Here is a 20,511-nt window from a genome sequence, read left to right on the forward strand (position 1 = left end):
TTTCCTAAGTGTAGATTCCAGGAACATCAGGGTTTGGAGTTGTTTGTCAGGAGAAGCACGGTGACAAAGCTAGCTAACAATGTAAAAACTCATCCATTTAAGAATAAATGTCAGAGGGGGAAGTGAGTGTTTCCTAGGCAACATTTGAGATAGTTTATCCTAAATGAGTTAAAAACTAACCCTCCCCTGCACTGCCTAAGGAGGTACACTTTGTCTTTTTCCCTCCATTTGCTAATTGACATAGAAACAAACCCAGGCTACAGAAAAGCAGTGATGGCCCTCAGCAGTTGAAAGAGTGATCTGTAAAACAGCAAAGGGAGAAAGTCAGATGTGAAGTTTTTCTTTAGCTCATGATTCATCCCACTTCCTTCCCTCTCCCCCGGCCCAAGGAGGATGTTGCTGTGGCCGCCGCGGTTTTGGAGTCCCTGCTAAAGCTGGCCCTGCTCACTGGCCTGACCATCTCTGTTTTCGGCTTTGCCTATTCTCAACTGGCTTTGGACATCTATGGAGGGGCCATGCTTAGCTCAGGATCAGGTATGCACAAGAGGTTTTTCCAGATCTGTTCTAATTTCCAAACTGAAATATTTAGAAGAGTCTTACAAAATTCAAACACACGACTGACATGTGTGTCAGTGTAGGGAAAATTGCCGGTAGCTGGGGCACCTGAGGTCAGACCAGCTCAGGGTGCAATTAGAGCTTTGGCACCAGGTCGATCAGTCCCGCAACCTCACTTGGAGCAGTTGTTATGAATCCTTGGCTTTCGTCTCAGCCCTAAAATGTGTTTTGCCGATTGCTTCCTTCTGGGGTAAGCGAGGAAGGAAGAGAGCAGGCTCTGATGAGTCTCCGCTTGGTACTAAACACATCTGCAGATAGTAAATGCCACATAAATCTCACGGCCTGATGGACAAAAGCCTCCGAAGGATAACCCAGAGCCATTTGCAGAGAATGAAATTGATCTCGGCAAATAAAGTGGTATATTTAGTCCAGTGACTCTTGGGTTTTGAAGGAGAAAAGTATTGAATGTGTCTAACTTTGAAACACTTGGTGCCCAGGCCACTGGGCGTCTCACAGCATCGCTGGGCCCTGGGAACTTCACCAGTTTCAAAATGCGCTGGGTCGTGGGGTGGCAATCCATTTGGAGTGTTTCATCTTGGGTTTAGCAAAGATGTTTTTAATTCCTCAGGTCACTAGACAAGAACCCTGAAGACTTCTTTCTGCTGCCCTATCTCAAATGTAAAGGGCCTTCTCCAGTGCCATTTTACAACGTCACTGGCATGTTTTAGTCTCCACTATAATAGGCCCAAACTTTTAGTATTAGGGGAAGAAGGGCCGAGTTTCTGCTTGACAGCAAAGGTTGTTAAGTTTGGAGAAACACCTGCCATGAAACCAATGACGTGGTTTGTGGCTCCCTGGGTCAGGCAACTGCAGGGAGGCCCGCATTGAGATGCCGTTAGCAAGTCAGTGTGCAGAGATCGAGACAGGCTATTTCACAGCAGCTCTGCACCTTTGGAAAGGTAATCACCAAGGAGCAGCCTTTGTAATGCAACCACAGGACAGTGCCACGAGGAAAGGACCGTCCCATCCATGTAATGTTCACTTGCTGGATTCGTTTATCATAGAAGATATATCAACAAACCATTGTCATTGTGTGGTCCTTTTACTCAAGTGAGATGCTGGTACCAGTCTTGAGAATTTAAAAGGGTCAATGTTAGTTGATTTCTAAGGTAATAAATTCTATCTGTGATGGTTTATGTCAGCGTCATTAATAATTCTATTTATTTTTTATTAATTTATTATTTTTTATTTTTGGCTGCGTTGGGTCTTCGTTGCTGCACGCAGGCTTTCTCTAGTTGCGGTGTGTGGGGGCTACTCTTCATTGCAGTGCACGGGCTTCTCATTGCAGTGGCTTCTCTTGTTGCGGAGCATGGGCTCTAGGCACACGGGCTTCAGTAGTTGTGGCTTGAGGGCTCAGTAGTTGTGGCTCACGGTCTCTGGAGCGCAGACTCAGTAGTTGTGGCACATGGACTTTGTTGCTCTGCAGCACATGGGATCTTCCCGGACCAGGGCTTGAACCCGTGTCCCCTGCATTGGCAGGCGGATTCTCAACCACTGCGCCACCAGGGAAGCCCCAGAGTCGTTAATAATTTTAGACTCAAAAAGATATCCCCTCTGTCTCATCTTCAGAGAGAGAAGAGTCTTGAGAGTGGTCTGGTTTCTCAGTCTCTGAAAAGGATGTGTGGTTTGGTGTAGCTGCTGCAGGATCTTTAGGACCCTTGTCGTCTCTTGCCTGGCCCAGGCCTCCATCAGCATCCCTGTCCTGGCAAGGTCTTCTAGCATTTGTCTCCTCATTGCAACTGCTTCTCATTTTGACCAAACTTCCAGTTCTCTGTGCCTTCTGGGAGGGTCATTTTGTCTCCCCAGGGTGCCTGTCGGCTTTCCTTCCCTTGTCTGCACTCCACCCATCTTCTCCTTGCCCTACTCCTGACTCTTCGGACTAGTGCTGCATATCCGAATGCCTTTCCTGTGCCAGAAAACATTAACACTACTGCTCTCTGCCCCCCTCCGCCCCCCACCATAGTCTTTTTTGTTCCCTTAAAACTACCTCACAAAACTTGACTTTCTCCAGAAAGTCTTACTGAATCAGAAAAGAATGGGAACCACTTAGTTTTGAAAGTGGACCTTGCAATGCTGCTGTCCTCCATTGCCCCAGTTGCATGTTGCTCTTTGTCCTCACCTGTGAAGTGGACTCACCTATGACCTGAAGTGGCCTCTCAAGAGGCCTCTGTGCTGTTGTCTCCAAATGTAGGACTTGGACGCACCACAGGCAGGCGTTCGTGGGGCACTGTGGTTTTGCTTTGCATTACTTGGGCTTAGCCCTGTATATAATTAGGAGCTTTGGAAGTGCTCTGAGACTTTTCTCAGAAGTCTTTCTCATACCTAGCTTTTCCATCCTAAAGAAAAATACATTCAGTGAACTTCCCTGAGATTTCTCACATTTATCTCTTAGGTGCTTCTCTCTTGCCCTTTCTTTTACTTTTTTTTGTCTGGAGAAGGAAGGATTTATTATTTGCAGCAAGTAAGGAGAACACTTGCTTTCCCAAAGCAGTGTCTTCTCTTTTATTTTTTAAAATCTTTTTTTCTTCTCAATCCCCTAATATTAGTTTCCTAGGGCTGCGATAACAATGTATCACAAACTGGGTGGCTTAATTTCAACAGAAATTGATTGTCTCACAGTTCTGGAGGGCAGAAGTCTGAAATCCACGTGTCAGCAGGGCCGTGCTCTCTCTGACATCTCCAGAGTAGGCATCCTTCCTTGCCTCTTCTAGCTAAGGATGTAGGCTGGCAGTCCTAGGCTTGGAAATGCATTAACTCCTCCTATCACGTGGCTGTCTTCTCCGTGTGTGTCTTCACATTGTCTTCCCTCTGTCAGTGTCTGTTTCTGCATCCAAATTTCCCTTTTTTATAAGGACACCAGTCATAATGGATTAGGGCCCACCCTAATGACCTCATTTTAACTTGGTTATCTTTATAAAGACCTATTTCCAAATAGATCATACTCTAATAGATCCAGATCTATTAGACTTCAATTTACTTCAGATTACTTTTGAAGGGGATATATAATTCAAGCCATACTACCACTCACTTCAATCCATAGTTTAAGGTTCCATCCACAAATTCCCCAATTCCAACCTCTTTCCCCAAAATTGACTCAAAGCGCTTCTACTTGAATCACCGTTTCATGCAGGAGTTTTGTGTCCTCCACATTGCAAAGCAGCTCACTATCCACCTTCAGATAGACTCACACATGCCGTCAGCTTTCAGTTACCAAGTGAGAGGTGCAGGTTATGAGAGGAGCCCCACTCCTCTCTGCCAGAGAGAGGAGGATGGAGAGAAGCAGGAAGCACACTGAGCATAGCCTCGAGCCACCACAGGGCAGAACCTGGTCCCTGCGTTCTTTGCTGGAGTCATCCCACAGCTGGAGTGGGGGCCAGGCTACTTTCTGCAGCGACTTGGGGAATGAAATGCAACAGGATATGGTACAATGTGTACCCAAGAGAGGGCCATCAGGGCTGCCTTGTTAGTAGTCCTTTTGTCCTTTTTGATGGCCATAAAACTATTTAGGGTCCCCATGATGCAGGGATGTTTCATATTAAGCAGCTTTCATAAACCCATGAATAAGTTTCAGATTCTGAGACTCTGGAACTCCCCCCGCCTTTCCCTTTTCTTTTAGCAGTTAAGTTTTTTCTTTTTTGAGGTCTAGTTTACATAAATTAAAATGCTATCCTTTTTTTTTTTTTTTTTTTTTTTGCCATACGCGGGCCTCTCACTGTTGTGGCCTCTCCCGTTGCAGAGCACAGGTTCCGGACACGCAGGCTCAGCGGCCACAGGTCCTGGGCCCAGCCGCTCCGCGGCATGTGGGATCTTCCCAGACTGGGACACGAACCCGTGTCCCCTGCATCGGCAGGCGGACTCTCAACCACTGCGCCACCAGGGAAGCCCTAAAATGCTGTCCTCTTAAGAGCACAGTTTGGGGGCTTCCCTGGTGGCGCAGTGGTTAAGAATCCGCCTGCCAATGCAAGGGACATAGGTTCGAGCCCTGGTCCGGGAAGATCCCACATACCGTGGAGCAACTAAGCCCATGTACCACAACTACTGAGCCTGCACTCTAGAACCTGCGCACCACAACTACTGAGCCCACGTGCCACAGCTACTGAAACACGCGTGCCTAGAGCCTGTGCTCTTTAATAAGAGAAGCCACCGCAATGAGAAGCACGTGCACTGCAACGAAGAATAGCCCCCGCTCGCCGCAACTAGAGAAAGCCTACGTGCAGCAAAGAAGACCCAACGCAGGCAAAAATAAATAAATAATTTTAAAATGCTTTAAAAAAAAAAAGAGCACAGTTTGATGAGTTTTGACAAATATCTACACCCATGTAACCAACATCCAGATTAAGATACAGAACATTTCTATTACCCCAGAAAGTTCTCTTAGGACCCTTTCCAGTCAACTGCCCCCCTCCAACTCTGAGACAAGCACTGCTCTGATTTCTGTTACCATAGATTAGTATTGCTTTTAGAAAGAATTTCATATAAATGAAATCATATAGCATGGGCACTTTCATGTTTGGCTTCTTTCCCTCAATATAATGTTTTTGAGATTCATCCATGTTCTTACATGCATCAGTAGTTTTTTTCCTCCTTGATTGCTGAGAAGTATTTCTTTGTGCGGACGGCCCATAGTTTGTTTATCCCTTCTCCTGTCGATGGTCACTTTGGGCTGTTAGGAATAAAACTGCTATGGATGTTTTTGTGAACACATGCATTTGTTTCTGTTGGTTGTACACCTAGGAGTAGAATTGCTGGATCATAGCTTAAGTACATGTTTATTTTATTAGAAACTGCTTGGCTGCCTGTCAGTAATAGCCCTCTTAAAGGAGGGGATCAGGGAATTCCCTCGTGGTCCAGTGGTTAGGACTTGGCACTTTCACTGCTGAGGGCCCAGTTTCAGTCCCTGGTTGGGAACTAATGTCCTGCAAGCTGCGCAGCTTAGCCAGGGGGAAAAAAAAAAAAGAGGGGATCAATTTCGTTTTAAGACTCCTGATTTTTTGTTAGCAGATCTTCCCAAAGCTTGTTAGTTAGCTCTAGAATCACATCACTTTGTTTTAGGAGAAAATAACCTTGCAGGCTCTGATTCTCCCTGAAGAGTTATGGGTGTTCTGTCTCTGTAGTTTCCTGCTGCTCCTGAGCCCTGGGTTTCTTCAGGGCCTCCTCAACTGAGTTTCTCTCAGCATGCAGGGCCACTAGTGTCCCCAAGTGCTCAAACTAGCAGGCTTCTTCATGCTGATTTAAAAAGTGAGATTTGCTTGCTGGCCAGATAAGCTTTTAGTTGTTAGGCAAGAGATCTGTACATTTATTCCTAATTGTCCTTTTGTTTTCAGCTGTTTGTTTTAGTTAGTACTGTAGAATGCTGGGAGTCCTTCCAGATAGTTAAGACCATAGGCTCAAGCATGCGTCTGCCCACTGATGACATCAGCAGGGCTCATGACCCAGCTCTGGTGTTCTCTGACCAACCTGCCTAAGTGAGGGTGCATGTGGGCCTCCCGTTTGGGCTCTGGAGTCTCAGTGGGTTGTTTCCTTACAGGTCCTGTCCTGCTGCGTGCCTATTGCCTTTACGTCCTCCTGCTTGCCATCAATGGAGTGACCGAATGTTTCACATTTGCTGCCATGAGCAAAGAGGAGGTTGACAGGTAGGTAACCTTAAAGATAAACCTCTAATTATGGCCTTCAGCCAAAATGAAGTAACTTCTTTCTTTTCATTCTGAACATGCATTTACAGAAGGCTCTTCTAGAACCAGGAGTGTGGTGCCTTCCTCAGGCACCATTCAGTAAGTCCTCCCCACAGTAGGGCTGGGGGCAGCCACTGCTCCTTGCCTCCCTTTGTGAAGAGAGAAGTCAGGGCCCTGAAGGGTTTTGTTAGTCCAGTTTGGCAGAGGCAGGCACTAGACAAGATCCACTCCTCCACCCACCTCCTTGCCCAGTGCTCCGATGGGTTACCAAGGAGCTTCTACGAGATGCAGATCTATAGAATCTGATTTGTAGGTCTTGCAGAATCTCAGGGATCTGTGACACCTCTCCTCAGAGAAAGGCCCAAGTGCACATACAAGTTTTGCCACATTTTTTCCCATCCATTGACCCCCAGGTCAGGACCTCTGCCCTGGAATTTCAAGCAGTAGTTTTTAACACTGGTTATGAGTCACAGTGCCCCATGGAGCTTGTTAGAAATGCAGATTCCTGTCCACCCTACTCCCACCACTCTCTCTCCTACCACGCCTACAGAATCGGCAGGCCCTGAGCATGTGAATGTTTTTTTAAAACTCCTCAATGATTCTGATGTGAACTCCTGGTAAGAGCCTCTGACCCACACCTAGGATAATTGATCTCTTGTGTCCCAGATGCCAAAATTAGCAAGGTGGTATCTGAAGACATCACTGCAGAGTGCAGTTGAGGAGAAGGATAAAACTGATATGGACAAAGAGAGAGGAAGAAGAAGAGAGAAGGGGTGGGTGTAGGTAATGGGGCAAGTGGCCCTCTTTATCCCTTTGCCCCTTGAGGTCTGGGTCCCTCGGGGGTTTCATGCTGCCTCTGTAGTGCCCTGAGTGCCATTGAAATCCCTCAGAGTCCCAGTGTGGGGGTGGGATAGGAAAAAGGTACTCAGAGAGTTGGCGAACCCTTCCCCTCATTCAGAGCAGCCTCTGTCTGCTTCCCACTGGGGCCTGTCTCACAGCGGCTTGGTGACCTTGTATGCTACACCGTAGTTGAGAACTGGAGTCTAAGGCAGTGGTCCCAGCCCAGATTGCTCAGAAGTTCTGGCCCCCTCCCATACCAGCTGAACTGGAATTTTAGGAACTTAGGCCAAGGAGTCTTTTATTGCTCAGCTCCAGGAGGTTGCTGATGATAGATAGCGAAGGCCTTAGGAACCGCTGGCTCAGACCAGCTTTCAGAGTGAAAACTGCATTGAACACTGTGACCCAGTGCATATTTGGGTGTGACTGAAAGGAAGCTTCCATGAAGCAACAAGTACCCCAGTTACGCACAGGACACACTGATGGTTTTTAATTCTGTTCTATTTCATTCTTTAAACTGCCATGTCATGACCCACTAAATTGATTTCCTAGCCTACTTTTAGGTCACAACCCATAGTTTTCAAATGGTGGTCTAGACATGGTTTTTACTTCAGACAGTTAAATTTATAGCTATAAACTGCTTTGAGTCTATCTTTTTTTTTTTTTTAGTGGATAAAATGTTCTCTAAGTTTAATTTTGAAAGCACTGTGTTTTTACTTGAAAGGTGCTTCTAACATGAAATAATTTAAAAATATAATTTAAAGCGTACTAAATGAGGCACTGAGGTGTAGTGGAAAGAGTTCTGGACTAAGAATCTATCTCTTTGAAGGGAATTTTGTTATAACAATTTCAGCATTAGTGTTGAGGGGGAGAATCAACACTAAGCCTGATTAAAACATTAAAAATATATATCTTGCAACAAATCATGAGGAAATATAGACAGTGGCCGGTTGCTTTGGTTTCTCTTACATTGCATTGACCCAAAGAAAGCAACTTTTTAAGTTATTTGTAGTAATGGGATCAGAACAGTATATTAAAATCTGGAAAATTATTTTCATGGTATTAGTAGTCAACATAGAGAAAAGACAGGGCCTTGTTCTCATCTGAAGTAACTCACTTCCCCTAAGAGTAAAATGTGTGTGCCTTTAAGCATGGTCTCCAGGTTTGTATTAAACATAGCAGCCCCCTTTCTGTCTGGGCCCCTGACCCCAACCCTCAGTCCTGTCTGAACACAGGTAGCACCTGGGCTCATCACAGACCCCAGCAATTTTTCCCTTTCTATGAATTTAGCCAGACATAAAACGATAGTAAGAATTTTTATAGTAGAATTGAGCAGCTTAGTTAAGTGTTATGATTGATTTACCTCCTACATTTCAGATTCTGGATTGAAAAATATATACTGATGAAATCATGGCTTTTAGTTAACTACCTACAGGTTAATCAGTGTTTTTCTAAATAAAAATAGGGGATTTAGTTGGATGTAAAATATTAGAATGTCCATTGAACTGCAAGTGGCTTTTTTGTTAATAACCTCATAATATGTATAGCATAAAATTGATGGCTTTTACATTATGCTCCACTGAAGGATTTTGTTGTGTTTTGTTAAGGATATCTCATTTTCTTTTGTCCATTTGACAAATACTTTTTGGGCATCTACTCTCTAACAGGCATTTCTTTAAGCTCCAGGAATTCAGCAATGAACAAAAGAGAAGAAAGAGATCCCTGCTCTCCTGGAGCTGACAGTAGGGAAGGCAGGTAGCAAACAAGTAAATAAGCAAGAAAGTATTGTGCTTTGCAGAGAACTTAAACAGGGTTATCTAGTGAGAGTTGGGGCCTTTTTAGATTGGGGGGCCCCTCCAAGGAGGTGGCATTTAGGCTGAGGCCTGAATGACCAAGAAGAGTCTGCTATGCAAAGATGGGGCCGAACCTTCCAGGCAGAGGGGACAGTGGTGCAGAGGCCCAAGGCTGACAGCTCCTTTTGCTGACTTGTTGGCCCTTGAGTGCCCAATGTGGAGTGGGACTCCATAACTGTTGAATGCAGGACGAGTGCACACAAGACTGGCACCATACTTTGCATGGTTGCCAAGGCTACAACGTATAGCTGTGCCTTGATGTTTTCAACCAGCACCCACTGGGGAATGCTTCAGTTGCTGCTGCAGTCATCTATCTTTTGATAAGCCTGATTAAATAACTTCCTGTCTGTGTTAACCAAGCCTTAGAAAATAATCATTGTCACTGACTAATTTTCCATTGACTCAAAAAGTGGCATTTTAATTTTATCTTTAAAATTCTCATTTTTTCCTGAAGTGGATAATGTCTTTAAGGCTATAGATTTATGAGTTCTGGAAAGTTCAATAGCTGCAGAGCCCTCTTCTAGTTAAAAACAGTGGACTCCGTCATCATCAGCACCTCCCAAATGGCTACGTTAAAGAAGCCACACCATGGAACTGGTCCCTGCTTGAATTAGCATGAATTGCCTACCAGTTTCATTCATTGTTTCCATTCTACTTGGAGCTGGGTGAGGATGACTTTGAAAGTTTGTGAACCTGTGGCCTAAACTCCAAGCATTGGTCTTAATAAACCTTTCTGAGATCGTTTCTGAAAAAAAACTGAACAGATTACACATCTCTGCTTCTTTTTGGAAAAGAGGTCAGAGTACTGGCCCAGCCTCAGTGGCCTGTCATAAAGTTGGCCATTCTGATCATTGATTAGCAGTTAGTGAAGAAACTTCCCCTTTGAAGATGTGGGCTCTTGTAGTTCCATTACTCATTAAAAGAAACTCTCTCAACTGAGAAGCAAATGAATTCCCTCTCTGGAATTCTGGATGAAAGCATACCTCCCCTGTTGAGTACAGTGTGTGTGTGTGTGTGTGTGCGCGCGCGCACGCGCGTGCGCGCGCGGAGGCTCGCGCGCACGCATGTGTGTTCTTGCTATCCTCTCTGATGAATTATATCTCCCATAGCACCTTGGGAATCTGGGCATTTGGAGGCCACAGTGGCTTTCTTACCACCCCTCCCTTCTGTACAGAACCCGAGTGGTGGCCTCTGAGGTTTCCTAACCCAGCTGACACAGCTTGGGGATCTAAGGAGTTTGGTTCCCTCAACAACTATACACTTAGAATGCCAGCTGTGTGCTAGGCAGAAATGAGATGCTGGAGAATTTTGTTCATGGATGTACCACAAGCCTTTTGGAAGACTGTGGCAGCTATTTTATCTCTGCTGAGACTCAGTTGAGAACTGAAAACTGGAGATAACCAAGTGACATGCTGCTCTGGAATCATAGAAGTGAAAGGAGCAGTATAATCCCTCAAGTCACAGAACCCACAGAGCTCTGGAGATGTAGAGAGCAGAGCAGGGATGTGTAAGAGTCTGGGAAACCCTGAAGGTGGTCCAGGCCTTGCTCCCTGTTTCCATTTCATTATGGAAGCTGGTCACTTGCTTTGAGTGAGATCCACTGGCCAAGGTTATGGGGCTTCCGCATTTTGCAAGGGAAGTGGTATGAGGTGCTAAAGTTTAGGGGCGAGGGGTCAGGTTGGGGTGTAGGCTCATTCCTTAGGCAAATTATTTAGCCTCCCTCTGCCTGGTTTCCTTGTCCATAAAACGGATCCAAGCTCCACAGGGAAAGGGCCGTGTGTTCATCCACCAGTGCATCCCCAGCACCCCTCACAGTACCTGTCAGAGTGCCTGTTCACATGTAATTGTTACCCGTGTCATATTGTTGTGTCTCACATTAAAGACAGGCTGAAAAGGATTTTTATGTGTTTTGATCACAGTGTCACTTAAACTAACCAGTTACTATCCTTAAACACCATAAATATGTTGAGTTGTTCCTTTTCTTACTCTTCTATTCAGGGGTGAAAGGGACAGTGACATTTCCATGTTGTCCACTTAGCATTCGATGTTGTGAAAATCAGCTGGATTGCGGGAACTTGAAGGCGCTTTCTGTGAATTCATGTTCACAGCCACTTTCTTTGCAGCAGCCCTGCCTTGGGACCAGGTACCCACTGCCCTGCATTGCTTGCCTCCCTCTTCCCAGGTACAATTTCACAATGCTGGGCCTCTCATCTTCGTTCCTGCTGTTATCCTATCTCCTGACCCATTGGTGTGGCAGCGTGGGCTTCATCTTGGCCAATTGCTTCAACATGGGCATTCGGATCACACAGAGCCTTTGCTTCATCCACCGCTACTACCGGAAGAGTCCCCACAAGCCCCTGGCCGGCCTGTTCCTGTCACCAGTCCTCCTCGGGGCATTTGCCCTCAGTGGTGGCATTACTGCTGTTTCCGAGGTGAGGCGCCCTGCAGCCTTCACACCACATGATTTTGCAGCATGTCCACTGTCCCTCGTTCCAGGCATCCCGTTCCTGCTCTGCCTGACCCAGCTGGACAAGTACTTGCTTCCTCTTACCCCTTCCCCTAAGCTTCTGGGACAGCATCTTATGATAGAAATGACTGATCAGTGGTACCCGTGGGAACAGAGTAGACCCTAGTACATAGCTGTCATGCCTTTACCTGACTGGAAGCTGGAGCAGTAGGGCCTCCACTCCCCGTGGCTTGCCCCAGAGAAAGGAGGTACAGCTGGGGGCCCGGGGCAGTGACAGTGGTTTCTTTCTGCAGGTGTTCCTCTGCTGTGAGCGGGGCTGGCCAGCCATGCTGGTGCACGTCGCTGTGGGGGCCCTCTGTTTGGGAGTGACTCTTGGGACAGCATTCCTCACAGAGACCAAGCTGATCTACTTTCTTAGGACTCAGTTGGGTGTGTCCAGACTCACTGACAAAACGACGTGACCTCGCAGAAGCCCTGTGGCACCTGGACCAGCTGTGGGGCAGTTTTATGGTGGAACATGTTTTTTATGCAGAAGAGCCCAGTTAGGGGTCTGTAGTGGAGTGAGACCAACACACAGGTGAGTCATTGGAGCGAACCACCAGACCAAACCCTTAGTATCCGTTTGAGATTTCAGACAGGAAGGAGGAGTTCCATTTTTAAGGGAAGACCAAAAAGCTTTTAAAATAGATGCAATTATTTTTTTCACCATTTTGTTATAATCAGCATTTTTCTTTTTGAATAATGTGTTAATTCTTTTTGGTGGTGATTGACCTTCAGAACTACATGTTCCAACAAACTCTATCTTGGATGATAATAGTTAATAATCTTCTGGCCCAGAAGGAGAGATGTAGCCACTTTACCCTCCATAGGAATATTTAACATATTCCATAAAAGCTGGAAGGAGACTTGATGTTATGTGATGTTGTGCACCAAACAAGAACAAGTTGGCCCTGGAGTTGTGGCTTTCCCCACGTCAACACTGTGGCCTGGTTGTTTAGCGAAGGAGAAATATTGCTCAACGAGAAATCTAAGAAATGAAGACACAGTCTTTCAGATCACATTTCCCACAGTTAGCCAGGCAGAGTCATGTCTCTCCCCTTCATGGCTGTCCCCCACTCCCACCCCCACCCCCAGGCCAGCACATGTCTTCCCATAGCAGGGGCAAGCCGGCTCACGACCTCTGGCCTGGCCACTTGAGAGAGGAGGGCTTTGAAGGACACTGTGATCCTTCGTGAGCTACTCTGAAGGGAACACCACTTTGCAGTTGGCTGTAACTTCTCATGAGGAGATTGCACAGATGACAACTAAAGTTGAATAGAGGTGTCTTTTTTTCCATCAGAATGAAATAGGGTAAATTCTATATGGCATGTGTCACTGAATCACACCCTTCTCCCGCTGACCTGTTACTTCCAGCACTGGTCAGTACACTGGAATTCCAGCCCCAGGACAAGACTGACAGGCCTGCGGATCTGGTCCTTCAGGCTACAGTGTGAGCCCAGGCTAAGGCTTGCCTCCCTGCCCTGCACCCAGCAGGTGCTGTTCTCAGGCAGCAAAGCATTCTTCTTCTTTCATTAATGTATTACTATATTAACTGATGTAATGTATTAATTAATTAGATGTGATTGACCTTTGGAGCTACATGCACAGACTATATCTTGGGTGGTAATAGCTAGTGATCATCTAGCCCCGACGTCCCCAAACTTTCTATGTTTACACCCAGAGAGCAGGATAGCTTGTATCAGATGGCAGTTTGGCTGAAATGCACACATTTAAATCCACTGGCCTAGAGCCAAAGCCAAGAGGCCAAGGATAAAGACCCACCCAGTGCACCAAGACTAGGACCCAGTCACCTGGACACCTTTTTATCTATTCAAGGAGAGAATGCTTCGTATTAATTGCAGGGAAAGTAGCTAAATGCAAGGTGTCACTGAACAATCAGAGGCCCTCCAGAATCATGGGCTTGGTCATGTTTTGTAAGGCAGGGTCAGCCTACCTCAGAAGAACTGATTGCCCCGTGGGGTAGGGTGGGTGGCACACACAGAAGGCAGCCCCCCACCCCCAAGTACTTTTTTTTTTTTTTTTAAATAAATTTATTTATTTATTTTTGGCTGAGTTGGGTCTTTGTTGCTGCGCATAGGCTTTCTCTAGTTGTGGCAAACGGGAGCTACTCTTTGTTGCGGTGTGCAGGCTTCTCATTGTGGTGGCTTCTCTTGTTGCGGAGCACGGGCTGTAGGTACACGGGCTTCAGTAGCTGTGGCACGTGGGCTTAGTAGTTGTGGCACACAGGCTCTAGAGTGCATGCTCCGTAGTTGTGGTGCACGGGCTTAGTTGCTCCGCGGCATGTGTGATCTTCCCGGACCAGGGCTCGAACCCATGTCCCCTGCATTGGCAGGCGGATTCTTAACCACTGCGCCACCAGGAAAGGCCCTCCAAGTACTTTTTTTGTCTTTTGAATGCACAGAAATGGGCCTCCAGCCCTCACAAGTTCCTTCTCTGCTGCCGTTGACCACCCCTCTCTCCCCTAGAACCCTGTCACCCAACCCCTGCCCACTTGACCCCAGACTCAAAGTGTGGGCCTCGCACTACCTGCCTCAGAATCACCTGGATTGCAAGTTAGAAATGTAGGTTTCCAGGATCCATTCCAGACCTTTTGCCTCTGCATCTCTGGGGCAGGACTTTGGGACCAGCTTTTTCGGCAAACAGCTTGGCACACCCCATTATCCTCACCAGCGGCAGTGCCTAGGCCCAGTCATGCTCGTGTTCACAGTGTCCATTCCCAGCTCCAGGAAGACAGCTGCCGTTGTCTGAGCAGCAATGCTGACGCCCCACCTCCTCGGGAGCAGGAACACCACGGCTCCCACTCTGTTCTCCAGCTTGGAAAGTCTCTGTGTCTGATAGCAAGGGCTCATGCTCATCTCGTCGCCATGCAGCCGGGCTCTGCTATCAGCACAGGGCTGCCGCAGTCAGGGCCAGCGCCTTTTGAGAGATGGCCAGCTGGGACGGCCACCGGGGGCTGCTTCCTGTGGCCTGCTTCCCCGTTTATAGAAAGAGGAGTCCCCATGGCCCAGGGTTTTGGGAAGCGGGTGTTGTCCCATTACTAACACCTGCTTCCCGGGCTCCAGCACTTGGGCAGCAGGCCCTTTGCAGCCCATGGCTTCTGGCTCTGTCCCCGCTGCTTCCTGGAGCACAGCTGGGCCCAACCACTCGCTCTGGGGCTTTCCCCCGTCTCCCTAGAGCCACACCTGTGCCTCAGGGTGCTTGCATACATGGGTGCTGAGCTGCCCCACGTTACCCAAGAAGGGTTTTTGGGGGGAATCACACTTGAGGCTTTAAGTGCCACTCAAAATATAGTGAGGCTACTTTTCCCATGGAAACAAGTCTCTAAAGCACATCCATTTATGAAACGAAGAAGCTTTTGTTGGTGAGGATAACAGCATTTCTTCTTTCTGTGCTGCTCTGGCCACGTGTGTGTTGGTGTCTTCAGGTTTGGCCTGTCAGGTCCCTCCGTGAGGGGATGCTGCTGTGCTACTTAACGCTTCCTCAGCTGTGACTTCTGGCTCAGGAGATGCTGTATACTCTGCCCCACTCCCTGCCACTTACCACCTAATTCACCAGGGCATCTCCTCCCTCCTGTCTGTTTTTAAAACCATGTATTCATATTGCTAGTTTCATGTCAATTTCCCCATTTTAAAATGAATAAATTATTTTCTTCACATCTCTGTGAAGATGTTTCATACTACTTCTCCTTGCAAAAAAGAAACAAAAACTCTTAAATTTCAAAAGGAAAGTGGGCAAGTACCTTGAGTATGTGAATCGTTTTTATTCCTCATCAGAACAGTTTTTCCCTACGTTGACGTTACTGGACCATGATTCTGACTTTGAAAGAGAGGCTGGATTCCTGGCCCCTGCGATGGAGCTTTCTGTGTCCCAGACTGACAGGCCTGGCAGTTTATTCACTGCCTTTCCCTTCTGCCCAAAGTAGTGCTCCCCATTGTTGATAGCACTTTTCTCTTTCCTATCTTCTCTGTCTGCCCTGTCCTTGTCTTGGTCATGTTTTTTAAATATGCAGCCATTTTTGGCAGGTCAGAACTAATATCAGGGCAGGGTGGACAAGTGTGTGATTTTAGGCCTGTGGTTTTTAGGGAGTCCAGGGTACCCCTTCACCTTTATATCTTCCTCATTCGGTTGCTTGACTCGTGTATTTTATTTGGAAATGAGACTTCTGAGCCAATCACATGCAGGTGGAAAGTGATTTGTTTTACTGCTATTTACCTGAGTGAATGTCCTTAATGTTGTAAATATTTTATTGATATTTGTTAATTTCTTTTTTTTTAAACAGGGTTTTTAATTTTTATTTATTTTTGGCTGCGTTGGGTCGTCGTTGTTGCATGCAGGATTTCTCTAGTTGAGGTGAGCGGGGGCTACTCTTCATTGCGGTGCATGGGATTCTCATTGCGGTGTCTTCTCTTGTTGTGCAGCACAGGCTCTAGGTGCGAGGGCTTCAGTATTTGTGGTGCGCAGGCTCAGTAGTTGTGGCTCACGGCTCTAGAGCGTGGGCTCAGTAGTTGTGGCACATGGGCTTAGTTGCTCCGCGGCATGTGGGATCTTCCCAGGCCAGGGCTTGAACCCGTGTCCCCTGCATTGGCAGGCTGATTCTTAACCAGTGTACCACCAGGGAAGCCCAAATTTCTTTTTTTAAAAAATTCTATTTTATTTTACTTTATTTTATTTATTTATTTTTGGCCATGCTGTACGGCATGTGGGATCATAGTTCCCCAACCAGGGATGAAACCCACGCCCCCTGCAGTGGAAGCACAGAGTCTTAACCACTGGGCCACTGGGGAAGTCCCTAATTAACTTTCAAGGGTAGCAAGAAAGGTGTTTTATTTGAAGAGTCTGGGGGGAAAGGAAGACTCATTGATTTGCATCATCAGTCCGACCCCAATTACTGTGGCAGAATTAGTCCCCCCACTTAGTGTCATTCCTTCTTAACCAGAACCATCTGGGTGTATCAGAGTGAAATAGGGAAAATGGGCTCCTAATGTAGTTAAGCCTCCTTTAGGGGCCTAATGAAGGAAGTCTTATAAATACTTCTTAATTATCCTCCAGATTAATTAGCCGAAGTTGCTAGGTGCCCCTGTCCCAAAGTGCAGTCAACTCTTGGCCTGTCAGCTTCTCCATCCTTCTGGGGTAGTATGGCTTAGACGGCAAGTGCTAGAGGTGAGCTGTAGGGAGTTAGGTCTTTCCCTTCACGAACGGGGTCCTCACCAGAGTAGGTGCACCCAGAACCCTGTCAAGGCTGCAGCACGCTCATGGAAACCCCTCCCCACGGCTTGTCAAAGCTGTTACAGTACACCCTGTCCCACACTGAGCATAACAGGTATGTAAGTATGCAGGAGTTGTGGTTGGCTAACTCTCCTGGTGATATGTGCTATAGACATTTGAACATCAGCTTTGAAGCTTTATGTTTGGATCCAGTAAATTTTTTTCCATCTCAGTCATTTCTGTAGGTTCCTGAAGAGTTGAAGGGCCCTGGATTCTGCGCCTATGAGACTGAATGAACAAAGGGCCCCAGGGGGCTTTAGAAGGAGGAGAGGGGGTGCCTGGACGGCTACCTCACCATGAGGCTAGCAGGTGCTGGGTGCTGGGGCAGCTCCTGGTTTCTGTGCTCCTCCTGGCTTCACACTGGGGTGATACCCACCTGTCCTGGGGCCCAGACGGTGGGCAGTCAGGCTGGTGGGCAATGAGAGGAGGAGTTCCCAGAAATAGGTGCTGCTCTCGGGTAGAGGTCCACGTTCTTCCAATGATGAGACAGTCTCTTTCTTTCTTTTTTTAATATTTATTTATTTATTTGGTTGCACTGGGTCTTAGTTGCGGCTCACAGGCTCCTTAGTTGCGGCTTACTGGCTCCTTAGTTGTGGCATGTGAACTCTTAGTTGGAACATGCATGTGGGATCTAGTTCCCTGACCAGGGATCGAACCCAGGCCCCCTGCATTGGGAGCATGGAGTCTTAACCACTGCGCCACCAGGGAGGTCCTGAGACAGTCTCTTTCACCACCTTTTATCTCTTGCCTGCAGTCTCTCCTCTCGGGTTTAAGCTCTGTTCTGTACACAAAGCCCCTGAGGAGAAATGGAACTGGCCCAGGCTAGCTACTGTGGGCCATGGGTCATAAGGGAGCCAGTGGATGGGCCACCCTCGGGGCAGATGAGTGCCCAGTTCAGTCAGCTCTCACTGGGCAGGGGCTGGGCCAGGTGGCATAGTTCATCCGGAGTTGCCCCTTCAGCCTCAGAGGAGCTGCCCAAGGGCCTGTGATGTAACAACCGACTTGTGAGGGAATGTTCTAGTCCACCATTTACTTGTCTCATTACCTCCCTCCATCCAAAAATGTGTCCCTGTTGGCTCTACTGTCACAGTGCTGCCCTGGTCTGACCAAAGCACTTGGCAGAGGCCACCTGGGTTCAGAGTGCTCAGTGGGAAGGGGACCTGGAAACCTGGCAACTCTCAGTCCTTTAATCTCATCCGCATCACAAACTGGGGCCTTGGAACGGGGCTCTGATGCTGTCAGCGCAGGAAACAGTGACTAATTAAGACACGACTGCATTAGTCACGTTGGAGGTGACAATGAGCAGCATGTTTCTGGTTCGTGTCTGAGAGATCCTGACACACTTTTCAATTATGTGGAACTAATAGTGTGCGGCTTCCATGCAGCCGTGTCAGGCGGGAGAGAAGGGGAGTCTGAAATGAAAGCCTGACTCACTGTGGCTCTTCATTCACTTCTCTGCACTGCTTTTTGAAAATCACAAAAATTGACACCAGGGAGCGTGGCATCAGGGGGACCAGAGGGCATCTTTCAGAAGGAGAGTTATGAGACAGCTCTGGGTGACACAGGAGCCTCGGTCCTTTCGGGAGGTGTGTGTTGTGAACCCCAGCGTTGACTAGCCCCAGCTTCCCCTGGGCTCAGGGCACACTCTCGTCCAGCCCTCATCAGGGACTGGCACGGCCAGGCAGGGAGAACCATGAGGACCCAGGAGAACCAAAACCCTTAGCCGCGAGGGAAACGGGAATGTTTTCCCCCACACGTAATCCCAACCAAACTAGGGAATGTTGCTAAAATAGCTTTCCTTTTTGTTTCCCCCAGGGCATTAACACAACAGTTTTATGAACAAACCAGATTAGCACAGCGCATTTTTATGTTCTTGAGCTAGAGCTGAAGATTCCTTTCTTCCTCATGTGGCTTGTGAAATCCCTAAGTGGCATCTCTCCAATGACAAGAGGATGTTCTTGCAGGTGTGCAGATGTCCAGCTCTGGGGGGCAATAGAAGTGATAGAGCTACTTGCATTTTTTTTCTTTTTTCTTTAGTAAGTGGGAGTGACATCATGCGGGGCTGATGGCAAGATGCCCAAGCGCACTGGCCACTCATCCTCGGCTCTTTTCAACTGTCCCTGCAGCAACCCTACAAACACATGGCTGAGAGCCAGGCTCTGGGGGGAAGAACCCAGAGGTGTCCTGCCCACGGCGTTCCTTCCATGTGCACCACCACCAGGGAAGTCCGCTTGTGTCCATGTCTGCCTTCTGAAGTACACGAACAGAGTTTTGCTTTCTAAGCGGCCCATGGTGTCACATACATGGTTATACCCCAGCCTGGCTGCCCTTTTCTAACTCAATGGGTGACCTTGAACAAGCCTCCCTCACTCTACCAACTGTGGCGCACTGAGCACATGTCAGGTACCATCTACCTTTGGGCTCCGTTCCTCCCTCGGGTTAACAAGGGCTGGATCTGAGCTGTAGGGATAACATTGAGCCTGAGGAGATGGACGGGCCATCCAGCTGCAACTCCAACTGGAGCAGCACCCTTTTTATCTGTTTTGAAAATTAGGGGTTAGTCTAAGAATTTGCTTGAAAAAAAGGTTCTTTTTGTTAAAAACAAAAACAAAAAAAACCAGCAAGTTTGAAATCCACAATTTTGAATGTTTTAAACCTCCTTGCTGACCTTCCATGACTTTTTCTCCCACAATTCCTCTCCCACCTCAGTCTTTATCTCATCTTAAAGAATTTAAGGTAATTGTTTTGCATAGGCATTAGCATGCATAAGAAGTATTTGGGAGGGCTTCCATGGTGGCGCAGTGGTTGAGAGTCCGCCTGCCGATGCAGGGGACTCGGGTTCGTGCCCCGGTCCGGGAGGATCCCACGTGCCGCGGAGCGGCTGGGCCCGTGAACCATGGCCGCTGAGCCTGCGCGTCCGGAGCCTGTGCTCCGCGATGGGAGAGGCCACAACAGTGAGAGGCCCGCTTACCGAAAAAAAAAAAAAAAGTATTTGGGAGAAACAAATCTGGCCACAAATTATGTTGCGTTACAAAGAAAAAGTTGTCTGTATCCCATGGTCCCCTGTCTGTTGTGGCCTTGACCCCAGGTGACACCACCAAGGAGTGGGAAGGCAGCTAACTTTGGCCACTCCATCACTTTGTAATCATAGGCAGGAGGTCTTGCCTCTCTGTGCCTCAGTTTCCTCATCTGTCAGTAGCCCACCTTGCACAGCCCAGGGAGGATGGAAGGAGAACAGAGGTAGGACAGGCAAATGCAGCTCTGAAAGCCTTGGAGAAAATTACCCATAGCAAGACTCCCTACATGTCCTGTGTATGCACCTCCCTGCCCGCTTTTTCTTCTGCTCCTCACCCTCGGCCAGTCCTCTCCTGATGCTGTCCACCCCACCCCCTCCCCAGCCCAAGCTCTGTTCTCCCCACCCTCGCTCCTATTAACCCACTCAAGGCCTGTTTACGGCTGGACCAGCAAAGGAGCGAGAAGTGAGGACACTACAAATACTGGAGATTTAACCACTTTTCTTTAGCCCTGTCACCCCCAGAAGGCACTAAACCCCAGCACCACCTGCTATCCAGCCTCCAACCTCTCACCTCTCCACCCCCTGGGCCCTCGCCCCTGTCAGGTTCAGTTGCTCATGCTCTTGACCCCATCACACTCCTTTCCCTTTCTTCCAACAGCCCTATTTTCCTTCTCCCTTGAGAATTAGGAAGGCAGGTTGTGTGTGGGTTCCAGAGAGGGTCTTGGA

The 20,511-nt window shown here is 47.7% G+C and overlaps 1 protein-coding gene across 9 annotated transcripts in view; it reads left to right on the forward strand.

The window, feature by feature from the left end:
• RFT1 (RFT1 homolog) overlaps positions 1-20,511 on the forward strand; it is a 57,048-nt gene that overhangs the window by 23,872 nt on the left and 12,665 nt on the right. For 7 of the 9 annotated variants that reach the window (XR_009565764.1, XR_004041861.3, XR_004041860.2 and 4 more), the window contains exons 10-13: positions 390-534; positions 6,143-6,248; positions 11,160-11,409; positions 11,738-12,021. Coding sequence is in view for 1 of the 9 variants with exons in the window: in XM_030867425.2 (XP_030723285.2) it covers positions 390-534; positions 6,143-6,248; positions 11,160-11,409; positions 11,738-11,905 (669 nt within the window). In the remaining 8 variants the exon portion in view is untranslated. Of the gene's footprint in view, positions 1-389; positions 535-6,142; positions 6,249-11,159; positions 11,410-11,737; positions 13,495-18,584; positions 18,734-20,511 lie in introns of those variants that run through there. The other 2 variants (XR_004041859.3, XM_030867425.2) reach the window with 2 other exon arrangements.

This window comes from Globicephala melas, chromosome 11, assembly GCF_963455315.2.
Source record: "Globicephala melas chromosome 11, mGloMel1.2, whole genome shotgun sequence".
Taxonomy (NCBI): domain Eukaryota; kingdom Metazoa; phylum Chordata; class Mammalia; order Artiodactyla; family Delphinidae; genus Globicephala; species Globicephala melas.